The sequence below is a fragment of the Onychostruthus taczanowskii genome, unplaced genomic scaffold (assembly GCF_017590055.1).
Source record: "Onychostruthus taczanowskii isolate IOZ18803 unplaced genomic scaffold, ASM1759005v1 scaffold54, whole genome shotgun sequence".
NCBI lineage: Eukaryota > Metazoa > Chordata > Aves > Passeriformes > Passeridae > Onychostruthus > Onychostruthus taczanowskii.
In genome coordinates this window covers 1,339,453-1,359,166 of record NW_024503013.1, presented here as the reverse complement: position 1 = coordinate 1,359,166, position 19,714 = coordinate 1,339,453, and the positions used below count along the sequence as shown (strand labels likewise).

At 41.2% G+C, this 19,714-nt stretch overlaps 1 protein-coding gene across 2 annotated transcripts in view; it reads left to right on the top strand.

Moving 5' to 3' along the window:
• SMCO4 (single-pass membrane protein with coiled-coil domains 4) overlaps window positions 1-18,623 on the top strand; it is a 28,556-nt gene extending 9,933 nt beyond the window's left edge. The window contains exon 2 of one of the 2 annotated variants that reach the window (XM_041417092.1): window positions 17,635-18,623. In XM_041417092.1, coding sequence (XP_041273026.1) covers window positions 17,674-17,853 — 180 coding nt within the window. In that variant the 5' untranslated portion in view covers window positions 17,635-17,673 and the 3' untranslated portion in view covers window positions 17,854-18,623. Of the gene's footprint in view, window positions 1-17,540 lie in introns of both variants that reach the window. The other variant, XM_041417091.1, reaches the window with a different exon arrangement.
• Window positions 18,624-19,714: the final 1,091 nt, after the last annotated feature.

The following is a 19,714-nucleotide window of genomic DNA, read 5'->3' as shown; positions in this document are numbered from 1 at the left end:
ATTTAATGTCCTTTTTTGCTTTCCACTTCTTACTTCAACGTTGTTTACTTAAAAGGTCCAAATGAATGCAATCAGTGATGCTTACTGTGGGAAAACTTCGCTTAAGTATGAAAGAGACAAGGCTCTCAAAACAGCAAAGTAAGAAATTGCCCCTTGTAAAAGATGTGTGTTCTGGAGGTTTTGTGTATTTTTTGTTTTCTGAATAACTTTGTCTCTACCTTGCTTTTTTTTCTTAGATATTTTTCTTAGATTTAAGTAAGTTTTGCGTTCCCAAAGATGTGAGTAAGTCAAAAGAGTAATTTCAGAAAGTTAGGAAACCCGAAGTCCGTAACACTCCATTTGTCATGGATATAACTGCCGTGGTTGAGTAAGCACTTAAGCTTACCTGTGGGAAATGGGGAACTCAAATCACTTTGTTTTTATGGATGATCTTTATCATACTTGAAGGAGTTGAAGAGGAAACTCTTCGATTTAATGGTATAGCTTGTAATAGTCACCTGGTTGATTCTGATACCTGTTTAAAAACAAAACCAGGATGAGTTGGAAAGAAGGAAATACAGCAGAAAGGCTCAGTATCCTGTAGGATATCTAAATGTTTACCTCATGCCTTTTTACTGACTCTGGGCTCCAAACAGTCCCTATCCCTTAATCAAATTAAAATTTTTCACTTGGGTGCTAAAAAACCATAATTTCTAGGAAAGCATTAAGAACAATACAGGGATAAAAGTAGTTGGGAGAAAATACACGTTGGATTTTCAGTGCTGGAGGAAAAGCTTGTAGAATAAAGATGAATGGGGTATTTTCAAAGGTTTTTAGGGTTTGGGTTTTTTTCTGGGTTCCCCCCTCCTCCTTGAGGATTGAAGTCCTCTGAAGTTCAGTTTTTCTCAGAGGGGAAGGAAAGAACAATGAAAGGGAGGGAGATCTATCGTATTGTCTGCATTTTAAATGGGCTGGTTTCTCTTTGGTAGAAAATAAATAGTGAATTTGGATTAGCTCCTAACTTTGTACTCTCAAAAGAAATCACATTTCTAGAGTTAAGTAATGAAACCTCTTTAGGAAAATCAATGTTACCTGTATCCAAGCTCAGTTTATTCAAGAGGTCAGCTTTGTGGCTGCCCTGGCATGGCTTGAATTTAATCATTAACAACCTCTTAATGACTGTTCATGTAACTTCCATCTGGTATTTTATATAAGCATAAGCCAAGATGATAACAGAATGCTGTAGTAAAGCAGTGTGTACTATTCCGGGAAAAATCTCATTCCAAATCCTGTATGCAGCATGCATCAGCCCCAGTGAAACTGAGAGAAGCCCATTAAGAAATCCGATTAGCTGTCTGCTCTCTAGGTGAGTTAAAATCTCTGTCCAGCGTGGTAATCAGTGATGTCTAACTGCTGGCTTATCTGGTAATAGTGCTGTCACCTTTTATAGGCGCCCCTCTTGCAGTTCTGCCTTGCTTGTGTATTCATTTCAGCCACGTAGAACACCGAGCAGCCAAGTGAGACCCTGCTATACATTTTAAAATCCTCTTCAGAGCTGAGGCTGGCACTGTCGTGTTCTGTTGTGTTGCCCTTTGTTCCTGCAGGTTTCCTTGTGAGATCTCCAGGTGCCGTGTAAGCAGTAGCACACAAGAGCGGGGAGGGTGTGCTTTGTGTGAAAGCAGCATGGAAAAGTGCAGCATTAGGTTCAAGTTTCAAAGTAATGTCAAGTGCTAGTTAGTGTGTTTGCTCCAGCAGTAGTTTTCTACAGGTGAGAAGAAAAAGAAATATACCATTTCAGGAAGAAATAATCGAAAATATTTCAAAAGTAGCTTTAGTTAATGCAGTAGACTGTAAAGTCTAAATTGTTTTACTGTTAAAACAGAGAATGTGAAGGACAGCAATTCTAATGTCTGCAGTTTTGAATGTATTTATCTCAGAAAATACAGATCTGGTGTCCTTCCATATCCATAGGTGTTAGATGTTTGTGTCCATGGAGAGACCTGGCTGAAACCTGTGGAGCGCTGCAATAGCAATCAAGATGAGTTGCCAAATGGGAACTGAACTTTTCATCAGCTCTTACCACATGAATCTTTTGAAGGTGTCATCTGTTGGTAGTTCCTTCCCATCAATGTTTGTTCATCTTCTATTCCTTTCACTCAGAGGACGTGAATTTAGACTACAGCTGTCTTGATAGTTGGAGGTTTCTTAATTGTTGTATGCTCTCTGCTTGTGAGTTCCATCAAGTTACTGTGATCTCAGCCATGCTTTGTGCCTTATTTTGTATTTCATTCTATCCTTGCTGTTGTGAAATATATTAATACTGTGTCATTTCTGTTTAGGTTTGTGAACAATTTTGAACTATTTTTAGCATCCTCAACTTATTGAAACTTCAGTGTGCTCTCAAGGAAACTGAGGTGATACCTGTGGTACAGCATAGTAGATAAGAGGCTATGCTTCTCTCTTGCCCTTCGCAGAAACCGGCTGTGTATTTGTAGTTCTAGTTTCAAATCTTGCTTGATTTGTGAAATGAAATCTCACTTCTCTGTGGGAAAGAGGGGTAAGCAATGGCTGATGGCCTGTATCATAGGAGGAGTAAGCAGATATGATAACTCCAGCCCTTTGTAGGAAAAAGATGGTTCTCAGAGTCCTGCTGGAAGTGTATATACTGTCCTCATCTCGAAGTGCACAGAACATGTTTGTTGATTCTCTTGGGTTTTGGAGACCCATGCTCAGGAGTTTGGGTACAGTACACTTGGTGTTATTTAGAATATTTAGGTTTTGGTTTGTTTAGTAAGAGGCTCTGTTAAACTACTGCTGGGTTTTCTGCTTAGATATTTAGTTTATTCCCCTCTCTGTGTTGAACCTCCATTCCTTTTCTTAGTCTTGTCTCTTCTTCCCCATTCAAATTAGTTGCAGTTTTGGAGGAAATGAACATTTTCCTTTTCTTTACACTTACACCAAAGATGCAAAGGACAAAATTCCTCTTCTTCGCTCTCAGGAGTGAAGTGCTGTTTTATAGTACCCTCAGTTTAAATATTGGGGGTTGCTAATCTACTCCTTGCACCACAGACAGTTCTTATATAGAGGAACAGCTTATTTGGAGCAGTATTTGCAGAACCATTTCAGTACATCTCACTCACTATTTCCATGTCAGTACTGCAACATTATATAAGCCAGTTTCCATCCACTTAACTCTAGGATAAATGTGGTGATTAATATTTATATAAAAGCTTTCATGTTTCCACAGTGAAATTGTCTCACTTTGAAAAGAAAAGGTGTCTTTTTCCCTGTTGACTTGGTGTGGAAAAAGCTTGCAAAGGCTTCCAGCAGCACTGCATCCGAGACAGGCATCAGCAGAAGAACTGAGGTCATCTTTAATTCGGTATTTCATTTTGTGAAATTGCCTACTCCAAGAGAAATAAAACATTTACATGTATATTAACCAGTCTTTGCCAGCTCTTGGAATAAAGCCAGTTCTCTCAGGGCCAAACAAACGCTCTGAGTGAATGAGTAATAATCTGCAATTGTCACTCCTAATTTATGGATGAGTAGATAGAGCAATGTTTGCCATTTTAAGTTGTCCTATTTGCTTGAAAGACTAGAAATCATGATTAGCTGTTGGCTTGGAGTATCAATAGCATGTCGGTTTATAGCTGATTTGCTCAGTATAGCTGTTGCAAAAGTTCAAGACCTCCACACATTGATAAGAAGCAATTGTGAAAGAAGATGAGAACACATGAAGGTTACAGATGTTTTGACACAGTAATTTGGAATCCACAGCCAGAAACTGAAGGATAAATGGCATCTCTTCTTTATAAATGACATGCAAAGTCTCCCTTGCCTCGTTTATTTTCTGAGGAAATCTGTATCGTTAAGAGAAAATTTAAAAATCCATGGATTCCCAAGATAATGTCTGTATTGGCTTGTGTTGTTGATAAGTAAGAGGAGAGCATACTACTGATTGTCTTACAATGATGTTTCCTGTCTCTGAGCCTTTCCATTTGCCTAATTTTCCAAAAAATGCAGTTAAAAGCAGTTTTGAAAACTTTGTTTTACATATTCATGAGCATGCTTTTGTCATGAAGTTAACAATAATCTTGCCATGATTGGGCTGAATAAAAACAGCAATCAGACTCTGTTTTGATGATAAAGAGGTGTGTTTTTAATGAGAATATTTAAAATCCTACCTTGTAAAGCCCATATTATATACTGCAGGGAGTCAAATAGCACAGCCTCTCTGGAGTAGGAGTTTATGGGAATGAGAGTCACTCTTGAGATTAAATTGTCTGCAGAGTATCCTGTGAAGTCTTCCATGAGGTCTCCCGACTGGTTGTGGAGGAGGCTGCTCCATCACACCTAAATATGTAGGCAGGAGATGGATGAGAAGTAGGAGCCTCAGCTGTCAGCCACTAAAAGCAAAGACACACAGTGCAGAAGTGAGACCCATCACTGATGTCGGTCTTCTTTGATGGATGCACTCTTCCATCCACTTCTTTCAGTCTTTATTTTACTTCCATGCAGCTTTTCTTCTGTGTGCTGGTTTGTCTTTATTTTAATTTTCTTTTTTTTTTTTTCCTGCACACTAAGGGGGCTGTCCTGCACTTTCTGTCTGGGCTTCATTATCTTGCTCACCTATTTGCACTGCATCATAACTTTTTTCTTCCTTTCCCCCCACTGCATTAAACTTCCTATCTGTCATCTTGTCAAATGAAATAACAGCAAGAGCAGGTGGTGTTGATGTTGTAGATACCAGGATGTCCACATTAATATTCTGTCTGTAAGCTATGGAAGACAGGCTCTGAAGAGGTGCCTAAGGACATGATTCCTCAGCCCCTCTTGAAAGGTCAGACACAGGACTTAACTTCTGCACTGTGTAGCCTTAGCTGTCACTTGGTGTTTGCAACCACTTGGATAAGATTAAAAACTAATATATCCCTCTTTTGAGAGAAGGTCAAATAATACGTGATTCAAGTCCTACACGTACTGGATCATGGCAGGAACCTTTAAACACCCATTCCCTGCACATGCACAGCTCCCAGAACCATCCATGAGCTCCAGTGCTGACTTGACTTCCACTGTTGGGGTTCCAGGAGTAACTTGGTTTGATTGTTGAGTGCCTGCTGTTAAATTGACAAGAAGGATCTACTGAGTACTCCAGCAAAATGATAAATATATATATAATACACATATCAAATGTGGCTGGTTTAAACAAGGAAGCAAAATGAGTTGTATTTTTAAGAGCTGGTCAGTAGTATCTTAATAAAAATAGGGGGCTACCACAATAGGAATAGGGTACTACAATATGAATAAAAAAAACCCCAAACAAAAAACACTGAAGGAAAAAAAAAAAAAAAAACCAAATGCCAAACCTAACAAAAAAGCAGCACCCCAAGAGAAAAAAACCCCACAACCAATCCACTGAGCAGCTTGGAGCAATATTTCTTGAAATTGCTTTAAAATAAGAAACTAGTTAAGATTAATCCAAATCAGTCAATGCACAGTAAGATAGATAAGTGCTTAGATCTCAGCAGCAGCAGGTGCTAGCAGTATTATAAATAGAAAGCAATATAAATTGAGGTGCTTATTAAATTTGCCTTTATGATGCTTTGAAGAATTGCCCTAGAACAGAAAAGAAAAATTACCATAGGCTCTGGATTAGAAAGATGACTTAAATAGCTGTGCTGCCAAAGGAAACAGAACATAAACTAGAATAAGTGATAGACTTGTTCAGAAAAGGTTATCTGACAGTGATTTGTCTCTAACATGGAGAGGTTGGCCAAGAGCTTTGGAGGGATGTGATTGAACACAGGAAGGCTTAATTTTTTTCATCAGTTTTAATACGGTATTGAGTTTTAATATATTTTCCAGGAGATTGCACTGTAATCCTTTCTAGCACTCACATTTCTCAGGTTTTTCCTTGTTTCCCTCTTCCTCTTCCCCCAGCTGACAAGACCTAATTCTACAGGAAATGTTCATGTTTGTGAAATGGACTAGTTCAGAATTTTTGCCGCTTTTTTGGATAAGACCATGGTGAGGAGCCTGTATCTTACTCAGAACTTTCTAATATTCTTGAAATACTGTAGGGCCTCTGCAGAGAAGTGGCTGAGCATAACAGCTAAGGAATCGCCAAGTAAACCAGATCAGAGCAACAAGCTCAACTGGCACACTAATAAAAATAGATCAAAATCTGCAATGGTTTTTTCTTTAACAAGATACTCAAATTGATTTCATTTGGCAGGGAGCATACCAGGAAATCTTAGCTTGGGAAAATAAGTGTGCTGGGGAGGAGTGAATTGCTCTGTGTAAGATCTGCTGTCCTACTTTTTAGTAACAAAACACAGGCATCCTTTATGGTCTGCAGTGTCACAGTTGCTCTTGCACCCTTCTGGTTGGGTCACTGTCTTGGAAAATGCCTGGCACAGAAACAGCAAGGGCATCTAGGCTGGAAATGGTGATGACAGAATGAGTCATTATCACTGAGTGAAGGGGGAAAGGGAACATGTGTGGATAACTGGACTTCTGGCACCCATACCCGCATCTCCCTGCCCTGCATGCATGGGCTTACGCAAAGAGATTGTGTGCCATACCAAGCATTCAGTATTTTAGATATCATTAGGAAATCATTGCAACCATGTCCTTAGGAGTTGCAGGAAAAGGACAACTAAGGCAGTGCACAATCATGACTACCCTTGGAACAATGCAGCAGGGAGAGCAGCTTAGTCTTGCACTGAGCTTACTGGGGTTAATGCAGTATCCTGTGTCACTGGTGACTCTGAGAGTGACGCTGTGAATGTAGCAGATTGCTTTAAAAACAGCCCGAGTGGAAAAGGAGGCTGTACAGGACTAAAAGAGAGGGGTGAATGTGACTAGTGTGCATAGGGGGAGGTGATGTTTTGGTCTTGGTAAGTGCTTTAAAAGGAGGTCACTTGTACTGTACTGTGTTGAACTGTGGTACTGATCAATAGTTGCTTGCTGAGTGTTGTAGAGGAACTTCTGAGACATCCTTCTCTGACTACCTGGGATTGTTCATAATGGACTGTGTTACACACATGGCTCCACAGCATTTGCTTTTGCTTCCAGGTTTTTGAGCTGGGGGAAAGTCTTGGCAGTAGAACTGTAAGTAAGAATATATAAATAAATAGGTGGTGCAAGAATCAGTGTTGCAGAGCTGATCAGGCAAAACAGGTTTGTGTTTATAGGGTGGCTTTGCTGAGCAATTCCCTTTGGTTAGAATGTGCAAAACCTTCTTTCTGTTTGTAATTTTATTAAGTCTTAATTAAACTTTCTGCATTTAAATTAGTTTACATTAATGTCACACTGTCTTATTATGTGTATATTGACAGACACTAACAGGGATTTGATCAGCCTAATCCAGCTGTATGTAATTATGTGCCTTCCCCTTAAATAATTGCGAAGAGTCTATCAATCATGGCAGGAAAGCCTACTGCTTTATTATAATGTGGGATTGTTTAGTGAAATGTAATAAGACTTCAGGTTTAAGCTGGGGAGTAAACAGAATGAGATTTTACTGAGACCAGTAGTAGGAAGAAAAACTTCCCCACCCATCCTGTGTTGCAAATCTCAGTTCTTATCTTTCCTCCACCCACCCCTCTTCAAAAAAAAAAAGGTGTTCTGATTGCATTGTTTTCACACTGATGTTGAGAACGTTTCTGTAACTGAAAGGAATTTGGGAAAGGTGTGGATTTCTGGCTGCTGGAGGAAGAGCTCTAGCCTAAAACTGTAGTGCTCGTCCAGTGTAAGGTGGAGGCTTTTATTTCATTCATTGATCACTTGATGATATCATTGATATCCAGATGAAATGAGTGTGTAGAAAGCAGCAGAGGTGGGAATGAAATCTGCCAAATGGCAGCACTGCATAAGCTCTAAAATAAAGCTTAGAAAGCAAGTAAGGAGAGGAGTAACAGGTACCCACTTCATAGATTGTATTTGGGTTGATTTCTGTGTGATTTAGTTACTCTCTAGTGTCATGCAGTCTGTCCCTGTCACATGTGGAAGCAGGGAGAGACAGGCATGTTGCCAGCAGTCTTTCCTCAGCCTCCTACTGAAAAACTATCCGTGCCAAGAAAAGCTTGAAAAACCAGAACTTCAGACAAGCCCCAAAGGGGATGATGAGTTTGAGATCTGAATCTCTCATTCAGTGTGTTCTGACATTGCATCAGGCTTGCTTTAAATCTGTGAATACCTCTAAGGTACTGTATAGAATAAAATGGTAAGTGCTTTTGTCAGTGCAGTGCTGTCCATTTTCCGCTGTGGGACTGTCTGGAGGATTTCAGGAGCCCATGTGCATGCACATCCATCTTGCACATTCCTGTGCCAGATAGTTCTGTATGTTTGAGCTGTAAGAGCGAGATTTCCCTTTGTGCCTTCTGAAGAAATAAACTGTTTCACAAATAGTTCTGATCCAGCATACACAGATTGTCTTGTGGTCAGGAAGTACACATTTCTGGATGCTCTAGATTTGTGCTATCTCGGACAGTTCTTCTAGCTTTTCTCTGCTGTCAGTCACGCTGCATCCTTCCCCTCTCCAGTGCGCACACAGGTGCACACACACACACACACCTGCCGCCCAGGCTCAGCTCTTGCCTCTGTGGTTTCTGTGGATTTAGATTTAACATTCCATCCTTGCTTGCTGTGGACATGGATTTTTCTGCCTGCTAATCTTTAGCCTGCACTGAATTTTCGGTGCCAAAGTTTTAAAGACAGTAGAATTGTAATGAAAAGCAGCGACAGTCCCTCAGCTCTCCTGTTTGCATTGCAGAACTGTAAGATCAGGCTTCGGACTTGCTGCCATTGTGCCTGGCACACGCCTTGGGGCTCTGTCTCAAAGGCGTTTAGAGTGGTGCTCTCACAGAGTGACTGTGTTGGGAGCCCCTTAGTTTGAACAGGGGAAGCACCAACCAGACCTCATGTAGGAAAAGTGTGTTTCCCATCCAGGTCGTCGTCATGTCAGAAGATGAGCGCTGCTACCCTCTGGTGACAGTTCAGCTTGAGGTGTGGGCAGTGACACTCGGGTGGGCTGACACAGCTGAACTGGAAAACAGAAACATTGCTTTCACACCAGACTCCTGTTGCTGCCCCTTCTGGAAGATGCCAAAGGTTGGTCTGGGAAAGCAACACTTAAATTTTGAGGAGCTCTGACACAGTGACTAGGTTATTATTTATTTAGTGTAGCTGTTTACAAACTGACTGAATTTATGTAAATACACTGGAAAGATAAATGTTTTGTATCCAAAGGAGACTTGTCAGGAACAGCTGAGAAAATTACCTTTTATGAAAACAGCTGAGCAAACACATAATACCAAGTCATATGCTAGATGTTGTGGTTTACTGCATTTATGTGCAAGATCATCTGTAGCTGTGGAGATGCAGAATGCCAAACTCTTCTTTTACAGCCCCCACTAGGAATTTAATTCATGCAGTGGCAGAAATTATGTGTTTATTTTTCTTGTGTTTTCAGTAAACATTAGTTGTGTTTCTTCATTGGACTGCCTGTTGGAAAAGTTGGCTAGATGTTGGTTCTCTACCAGGAAAAATACGGGTTATTTATCCACCTGTTCATGGTACAAAAGAACTCGCCTATTTATTTATTTCGTTTTAATTGCATTCTGCTCCGTTTCTTTGCTGCATTCAGGGCAGATAGGATGGCACTGCAGGTCACCTGGCCTCTGTTTAACAATGCCTCCCAAATGCAGAAATCCACAGCTCTTTGTTTCTAATGGAGATTGCTTGCTCTACCCAAGTCCTTAGAATGGTGTGAATCATACAGAAATAGCTTTCTGCTTCGGCGGCCTTGCTCTCTCTGACTTTCTGGCAGCATTCAGTGATGGCTTTCATTTTCCAAATGCTGTGAATAGTTTGGAGACTCTCAAAGCTGCATTTACAGAAATGTGATGTTGCAGTAATGATGGGTCAATTCAGCTTTAGAAAAAAAGCCACCACCTCTCACTAAAAAATAATGTTAAACTGACTTCAAACAGAATCGTAATAGTTCCATATTGCTTGGTGTATAATTAAAAGCTTTCACCCTTGAAAACAGGGTTCTTTTTATTTGCTAATTGTAATTCCTTGCTACAGTCAAATAGACTGAGGTAAATTTTTATGATATTAAGAATTGGCCTCATGCTGTAATGTGAAAATCCATTTTTCACAGAGCAAAAATTTTTCTCTTAATGCTTTTCTTCATTTTTAGCAGACTTTGAAATCATGACAGTGTCACTGAAAGACAGGATCCAAAATTTAGCATTTCAAGCATTATCTTCAGGTATGCATCAATTCTGCCGTGCAGCTTCAGTTTAGAAGGAATGCCTGACCCAGAGCATTTTGATCATGGAGAAGGAAAGTTTTTTTATTTTTTTGGCTGTTGCTGCAGTCATTGCTTGCTTTATTAGGGGATGGCTTGTACAAATTGAAAATTGGGGTTTTTTAAAATTCCCCCCTTTAGTGGTTGCACAGAACTGTGTTCCAGCACCATAAGAAGCTCTCCTGTAGCTGGAATATTCACTTTGTCATGGAATCACTTTTGTGTTGCTCAGAGTGCGTTGTCTGGGGAGGTTTGGGAGAGGGATGGAGGATGTGACTAGGATTGAAGGATTTTACTAATCCTTTGGGCAGGCCCAGTCTTTAGGGTTCAGAACTCATAGTCAAATTGGCAAATCTTTGCTCTGTCACTCACAAAAGTGATTACATAAAACAAGATTTTAAAAAAAATGTATAATTTTACTTTCAGTGTTAAAAATGAAGTGTAATAATTGTGCTTGAGTGTGATGGAAATACTGCTGGACATTTACCACTGCAGTTGCCTAAAAACTGTTAAAGTCAAGCTTTTTTGCCTTTTATTCTCCCCAAAATGCTTCCTCCAAAGAGTCAAGCTTGCAAGGCACCAGGTGCCTAATGGGTCTGACACAGGTGTAAACCTGGGCAGGTTTAGCTTCTGTCTCTGTGTGGGAGATGAATTCCAAACTGCTCCAACTGCTGCTGCAAGTTCTACCCAGGTAACAGCCACACTGGGTGATGAACATGTTCTCCAGAGAAGATGGAAGGGTTGTTACTTTTTACATACCTGCCAGAACTAAAATGTGAAGTAAAATAGAGTTGGACCTTGGTGGATGGAAAGGCTGTGTACAGAATTGTACTCTCTGGAGACCTCATCTAGAGATCCATGCACCAGTATTCCTCCTTGTACATCTGTTCCAGACTCCTATTGAAATAGTTTTCAAAATTCCCATTTAGCTGCATGTCTAATCTGGCCAAATCACCTTAGAAAGTGATGCTTTCCTGCAATGGCCAGACCTTAGAGTTTCAGGAAGGAAAATTCCCCATCCAAAATGTGGTATGTCACCTCAAGGTAGTAGTATTCTCTCAGACGACCAGTGACAGGACAAGAGGACATCAGGGGAGGTTCAGGTTGGACAGTAGGAAGAGTTTCTTCACAGAAAGGGTGATTAGACATTAGAATGGGCTGCCCAGGGAGGTGGAGTCAGTGTCTCTGGAGGTATTTAAGACTGGATGTGGCACTTAGTGCTATGGTCTATTTGACACGGTGATGTCTGATCACTGGTTGGACTTGATCATCTCAGAGGCTTTTTCCAATCCAGCTGATTGTGTGATTCTGTGATTCTGTGGGGTAGCCTAAAATAAGACTTGTCCTTTAGTAAATAGGACAAGTTTGTGTAACAGTATTACATGCAGTTCAGTCATTCATTAAAAAACCCCAAAACATTTGCCTGCTTTCAAAGCTAGGAAATAAAGCATCTCTATTGCTTAGACCCCACTTTTGTTAAGGATGGAAAAAAGAATGATATTACTTCAGCTAACTTGTGGGGTTTGGGCTCCCCATGCTGGGTGGGGCAGCACATCAGGGTTCCTTCTGCTCTGTCAGAAGCTGCTGTCCCTTTGCAGTGGTCACCACCTCCACTGCAGGGAGCTGACGTTCCATAGGCAAGGTGGATTAAAGCTTTGTGTGGCCCTGCACTGCTGCTCTGGCTGCACAGAGCCCCTGTGTCCGTTCTGCTGGGATTGTGCAAGGAGAGGAGCTGTGCCATGGCCTGGGGCTGCGGCAGCACTCAAGGAACGATTCTGTTTCTCTGGTGGGAGGGATGTCTCTGTCATGAGGATAGGGAGTGCTCTTGTTTTAGTGACCACACAGTGCTGAGCAGTGGTTCCCTGCTGGCCAGGCTTCCTCTTGCCCTTGGTGCAGGGTCCCTACCTCCTCTTTCCAGCTCTTGGGCCCAATGGTTCTTCCAGCCTCCATGTGGCAGCTCTGGTTGCATGACCCTGGAAGTAAACAGCCCAGCAGCAAACATAAGTAACAAGCTGATAAGTCTGTTGATTTGGCTTCTTCTCAACTCTGATGCTGGTGTGTCTTGGTGATTGGGAGCTACTGGTCTGGGGGCTTTTTAATGCTCAAATAATCTGAACAGTATTGTCTGCTTAGATGTCTTGTGTCCTTTTTTCCAGCTGCTGGCAGATAGTCTGAATACTGTGTGTCCATATCGTCTGCTGGTTTGTTGTTTGATTTTATTTTTAATGTCTCAGTAAGATCCATACCCCTAAGGGAAAATTTAAATTATAAAAATTAATTCCTGTCAGATTATTTTTTTGAATTTCAAGTTGTTCTGCTGTTCCAGGAATGTTGCAGTGTTGGTAGCAGGATCATGAAGCCAGGTTGAGCCAAACTGGCTTGCATACACTTGGGATTTTGGATTTTGAGAAAAATTAGTCAGTTTAACATGGTTAATACACTCATGCTGTAAGGTTGGTGATAATAAGTTCTTTAGACATCGAGACATGCAATTACTCCAAGTGCGGATAAACAAAATCTTCTGTGCATGTGTTGCATATGCAAATTTGGAATACTTCAGAAGCAGTGGTCTAGCCTGAGTTGAGGCTGCCATTCAAGACTTGCAGGAATAGCCTTGTGTGGTGTGAGGAGCTTTTAACTGCAGATTACTGAAGCTCAGGGTTAATTTTACCAAAAAAAGGAGATGACAGACTGGCATAGATGTGGTTGGAAGATTGTTGGTATATTTTGAAGGATATCAGTCAGGTTCCACTACAGCGTTCTGGTATAAAATTGTCCCTCCTTAGCCACGATTTACTTGGTCTAAGAAGCTGTCAAATACTCCAGCATTGGTATGAGTGACTTCAGTGACTCAGTCCAGCAGTTCATGTTTTTAGGTTTTGACATTAGCTCTGCGGAGACAGTGCAGAGTAACTTAACCCAGATGACAGAATGAAGAACACTTTTGTATATAAAAAGCAATGCTGATGATGGGCAAAGAGGCATGTAATTGCTCTAGTAGGCAACCCAGAATACTAAGTTAGTGAATTTGTATTACATTGAAGAATGAGGAACAATGAAGAATGTTGTCTTTAGGTTTCTCCTCAGTAATTCAGTAGCCTGATTTTTTTTACTGTTTTTTCTCCTGGAAACCTTAGCTCTTCAGTGTCAAGCTGGGGTAGGCTTTGTGAGATAGGCATTTCAAACAACTTTACCAACTCAACACTCATTTTCTTGACGTGGCAATAGGATTGTTTCTTTCTAGCCAGCAGGTTTCTGCTTTTGGGGGAAACTTTGCTATAGTGAACTTAAAAATAATCTCATCACTCCATGCAATTTTATTATTGAATTTTAAATTTCAAAATTGATAGAAATAAGGTGAAGTTACCATGTCTGACTAGTGGCAGGCTGCTGTCTTAGTGTTGTGGACTACAGGTATGCCACTTTTGCTAGAGTGTTAATCCCTTCTGTTGATGTTCTGCTTGTGTCCCAGCTGAGGGAGTTGCTAGGTTTCCAATTAAGGCAGTAATTGAACCAGTTTGGTGATCACTTTCCCCTTTGCCAGATGTTTGGGCCAGTTGAGCAGTTAATACTGATGGGAAGTAGCCTTAGGAGGATGGGATGTGTGCAGCCTGTGGCAGAGAGCCCTCCCCTGTTCCGGGGAGACTGGCGTGGAAAGGAGACTCAGCTTCTGTCTGAGGAGGAAAGGTGAGCTTCCAGTTCTTCTGCAGCAAGGTTCCAGTTTGCACGAGCCTGTAGTACCTGTGGGACAACACTTTCTCATTGACCTTTTGATAGTGGCTTGCTCTGAGATGTTTTAAATGAGCAGTGCTAATGAGACTGTTAATTACACCCATCCCAATGCTGTATTACTTCCTCCCTCTCTTCACTGGCATTCAGCCTTCGCAGAGCGCAAGCAGGGTGGTTGCTGGGTGAGGGAGGATGTAGCTCAGTAATGTCAGATAATTTGTTCTCATGGACTGTGCACGCCACAGGGACCAAGACCCTAATGTTGTAATCCTGCCCCTGTCACTGTGTTGATGTGCTTTATGGATCTGTTTCTTTCTTCCCATAATTTTTAGTAGTCAGTGAAGGCCCTGGGGGCTGGTGAGAGGCTTGACAGTGTAAAGCACTCAGAATGTGCTTGTACAACATGGGCTGTAGAGTTAATTCGTATCCAGCTGAGCACTGTTTTTTCAGGGCTGTTTCATTCCAGGATGAACATAACAGAATTTACAACATCTTGGACTTTTCCTGTGGGAAAGTGTTGTCTCTTGCAGCAAATGTCCAATCCTGGCGGTCATGGCTGGGCACCTGGTGGCAGCAGGACCCTGGCAGCAACTTGCAGAGATTCACCACTTCCATTTTATGGTTCACTTAAGATGACCCCTAAGGCTCATTTCTCTGAAAACTCTGGGTCAGTTTCTCTATGAGTCCATCTCTGCCAGTAGCAAAGACAAGTAACACAGCCTACTGGATATGTATTTGGAGATTGATGCCAGCTTCCCAAACTGGAGAGTGTCAGCTTGCAATTCAAGTGGTGCTGACGTTTGCGGGAAGGTTTTCTGTTCTAAGCTGTCAGATGTTATCCAGTGTATGTAATTAACTTGGTGTAATTCTGCTTCAGAATGAAATATTCATTCAAAAGAGACTTAAAAAAAACCATCCTGATGTTTTTAGTGTCGGGGTTGTAAGTGATGCTGCACAGAGCAAGGCATACATTTATCATTAGAGAGATTGGTTTCATGGCAATTCCTCTTTGTTACTGTGGTACACAGAAAGTTCCAGAGGCTTTTACTGTCCATCACTTCTTAGGTCTTGTGGGTAATCCAGATACAAAACCCACAGACATACATTAACAGTGGAACCAGAAAATAATACCAAAATACAGCCTGAAATGCTCTGGTTGGCTAATTATCCCAAAGGACAAATGTAAAACTTTATTTTGAGTAGTAATTTTTCTGGAGTTTGGTAATAAATCTTGTGAGCAGAGCAGGAGAGGGAATGGAAATGGAAGGGGTGAAAAATCTGTGTTGCCCCAGAGGACATTCAGAAGTTAGTCAGGGAAGTGATAAAAACACTACCAAACTAGAAACTCATGGCTTACAGGTGGTGTATATCAAAAGTTCCTCTCTGAGTCAGGGAGTGTTGAAGATTTGCTGAGAAGAAATTTATGGAAGTTTAGAAATTTCATAGCCCATTTGATTAAAAGATGGGAACAGAGTGTTGTGTGTAGTTGCTCCATCCAATTCCTGCTTCCTTCCCCATCGTGAAGTTCATTGACCACTTCTGGTCTCTAAATCTGTTACGTATTTTCATTCTAATGCTGTATCGTGCAGAAGGAATTGATTCTTTTTAAGACTTGAATTTTATTGTTTCCTCTTTTGAAAAATATCCTAAGCACCAAAATTCCCCTTCTGTGCTCTATCAAAATTGAAATGAAGGGTTTGCCTCAGACTGCAAGCTGAATTTGCTAAGGTTATGATCAGAAAACAACTAACTGAAAGATGTATAGGCAGGGGATATAGAATTGGTGAATCCAGCTGAACACTGAGATCTCGTCATGCTGGAGCCTTTTTTTTTTTTGTTGGGAATGGAATTTTTATGGTTGTGTTGGTTTTGTTTATTTGTTTGGATTGCATCCAGGAAGGACCATATAAAGCTTGAAGTATTGATTCTTTGCCTTGTTGCTGGTTTTCTAGTACTAGTCTGGTTACTTCTATGAGTCCAAGTTTAGCAGAGTTATTCCACATTGTACCTTAAATGATGCAAAGTAGTTGCCTGGATGAGATTCACAGCAGGCAGGTTGTTACCTGTGTGGAAGGATAAAAAGTCCTTTGTAGCTGCACATAACCTCTAGGTCAGGATTCTTGTTTTGTGAGTGTTTTTAGTTCCGTTTTGCTTTTGTGATGAGGCTGATGAATGAGATTGAGTGGCAACACCAAAAGAAAGGATCTCACTCTCAGTGAAACCTCTTGTTTTTTGAAAAAGTAGTCATAAGACAAGTTGTAGCATCAACCAGAGATGACACATCAAGAGGAAATCGTGTCTGGGGTGAACTGAGCTTTGCACCTTTGCTTGTTGACATATGCTACTCACCTACAGCAGCAACTTAAAATCATCTTTACATTTTGATATAAAAAAGAGGGAAAGAAAAGAGGAAGTTGCAGTAACCCGCTAATTTCTACATACGTTTTATTCTGAGTATATTAGAGTGATGGAAAAACCTGAGTTCATAATTTGCTTCAATTCAACTCAGTATATGATACCAGTAATTATTACCCTCCAAATCTGTGTTTATTTATGTGTGGCCTGTGTCCAGCTGTTGTGCCATGGCAGAACTGGGGGATGTGGTGGAGAAGAATATAATGAATGGCTGGCATCCACCCTCACTGTGCAGCCTGGGAACTGCAAGCTCCAGGCAGCTCAGGGGCAAAAAAAAAATTGGGCATGGAAATACTAAGCCCCTACTAAGTCTCATTTCAGAGAGGCTTTCATACCATGCTGTGTTTTTGTTAATCTCACTTTGTAGATACTACTGTATTTAAAAATTGTCTAGGAGATACTTCAGAATACCTACCTTCTACTTTATTGATGACTGCTTGTCTACACCAGTGGTTAGCAGACTTGTTATGCCTTGGGCTTCTTTTCCGTTGTCAATGACAGCTGCAATAAGAGTGACAGCACTGAGTCACGTTATGATTTAGACTTTGTTGTGTGGCAGCAGAACCAGAAGTATTAAATTAAGCAGCTTTTTCTCCCCATTTCTTCCTGTTGGAGTACCCTTTATGCCAATAAATACCTGTTGTGGATGATGAATGCTTGTGGCAGGGTGCGTGCTTGCCCCTCCTTGTTCTGCAGGTTTGTGGGAGCCACAGTCCCTGAGCAGGGAGCCTCCTCCAAGGGCAGCTGGAACCCTGTGTTGATGCAAGACTAATTCAGATTATTTTCATTAAGTCTTTAGCTGTATTACCTTGTTTGCCTTGGAGGATAAAATATATGGTGCTGGGCTTTGTTTCTGGCTTAACAGAATACAATATAAGTTCAGGGTTCTTGGACTGATACACACCATGATGAACTGCTCTGGTTTTTATGGGGAAAGAGTTGTGTGGATGAGCTGAACTCCATGATCCTGTTTCCTTGAAAGAAACTGCATTGGTGTCCATTGGATGAAAGACTTACCAAGTGGAGGTGCAAATGTTTTTAATGACTGGAATATGTGTAGATCTTGCTCAAAAGAATTGTTTTCTTTCTTTTGCAGTTTCTTGCACAGCCAGCCGCTCAGCAGAAAAGGAATTCTTCAGCCTCTTGTTTCAAAAGACCTTGAACAATCTTCTGCTGTTCCACTCCCTTAGGTCCCACATTTCAGCAAGAAAAAAGATCCAAAGAGGAGAATGAGGCAGCTTAGAGGAAAACCCAAAAAAGAGACCTCCAAAGATAAAAAGGAGAGAAAACAGGCAATGCAAGAGGCCCGGCAACAGATCACCACCGTGGTGCTTCCCACACTGGCTGTCGTAGTACTGCTGATTGTTGTGTTTGTTTATGTAGCGACTCGGCCCAATACAACCGAATGATGCAGCTTTTCAGACTCTCTAGCTTTGGGATATTAATTTTACCAAGATCGAAAAGAAACTCTCTGCGACTCTTTTAGTACTTTGCAAAGGATCTTGCTGGTATTTTCAGTCTTTCTCTTGGCTAGAGTCCCACAGATTCTCTTTAGGAATGTAACATAAAACGTATTAGTGAATGTGCCAGTACGTTTTATGGTCCAGTTATGTGCCTTTCAGACTTTTAAAAATGGTGTTTTTCTTAAAGCTGTTTGAAGCTCTATATTGTAAAAGGAAATCGTGTTCTGCTATAAATTTGTAAAAATCAGCTTTCAGCTTTTATCACTGTTACAGATAATGTTGCTCCCATGAGCTCTTGTATGTCTATTTCAGAATTTCCAAAGAAGTACATTTCTTCTTTGTACTTAATGTCATATGAAGTGCTTTGATTCAGAAAGGATATATTTATTTTTTGAATAAAAGAAGTCTTACTTGGAATCTTCAAATTATTTTGCAAAAAAAAATGTGACATTGTGAGAGCCTACATTGTGTAATAATTTTTTCATCAACCACTATATAGTTCACTCAAAAAGAATTTCTTTTTGGTGTGAGATGCCAACATGCAAAGTGAATACTTCAGGACCTGCTGGATGGAATCTTACAGAATTTGGGCAGGAAGATTCTGCCAGGTTATGGTGAAGTAACTAATAACAAACTACATAAACACAGATAGTTGCTTATCTGAATGTTTAATATTTGAAGCTGTGTAAGTGGCAATAAAAAGGTGGTTTTGCATACAAAATGTTGATTATTTCTTTTATTAAGAAGGGACAAGTAACAGTGTAACTTTGGTCTCTGACCTGTTTGCTGAAGTGAGCTGCTGTCCTGTGGCATGCCCCTATCCCCTCATTGGAAGGAACCTGTGAGCGCAGCTTGGGCAGTCTAATTTTAGGAAATTAAGCTACAAATTCTCATCAAAATGCCTCAGTGACCCTGTATTCTACTACAGCCCTTTCTCATCCAAGTATTTTAAGGCACTCAATAGGCATTAACCTTCAGAAGAATTTGGGGAAGGAGATTGAGAACTCTTCACTGCTGCTTAAATGCAGGCCAAGCAAGGAAGAATGTTGATGCTACGGTGCACTGGTGCATGGCAGGAAATATTTCTATGCTGAAAGTTAAAGATCCCTTGAGTCTTTCCCTCGTGTAGTCTTTTGGCTCAGGCATAGTCCCAGTAAACTCAGTCGGACTCTTCACTGAGGTGCCAATGAAAGAGGGGGCTGTGTTTCCTGCATCACCCCCATGAACTGCTCCTGTGCAGAATGCTGCTGCCAGCCAAAGTTGCTTTACAAAAAAAAAAACACTTCAGGTGAGCAAATCCAGGTCCTTGCAGTGTACTTTTCCCTAAGGCCCATGTTCCCACAGCAGGGTGAGCCTATGGCTGGCTATAAACCGTCTCCACTGGGAATGATGCAGATACCTGATGGTGCGAGGGTGGCTGTGGCTCCTGACGCGGTGCTACTGCTGTTGGGAGTGTCTGGAATAAAACTGGCCCTGAAGACCGAGATGTTTCTGAAATACAAAGTTTGCTAGAACCTAAAGAAAGAGTTTGGAGGTACTGTGAGGTTGTTCCCCCCCGCAGCTTGCATCATAGCTGGGATATGTGCACCACGAACAGCGCAGACAGCGTGGCCGGCGTGGTCTGACTGCAAGAGCGTTTACCCACAGAGCGGCCAGCGGGAAGTCTGCTGGCAAACCCCTGTGCTCAGCGGGCCGTGTGCTGACGCTGAAATTATCTGTGCTTTGCACTGACAACCATTTCCTTCAACTGGGGAGCTCTGAAATGATGAATCTGTAATGGTAATTGCTTAGTCTGTCGTCTCCCAGC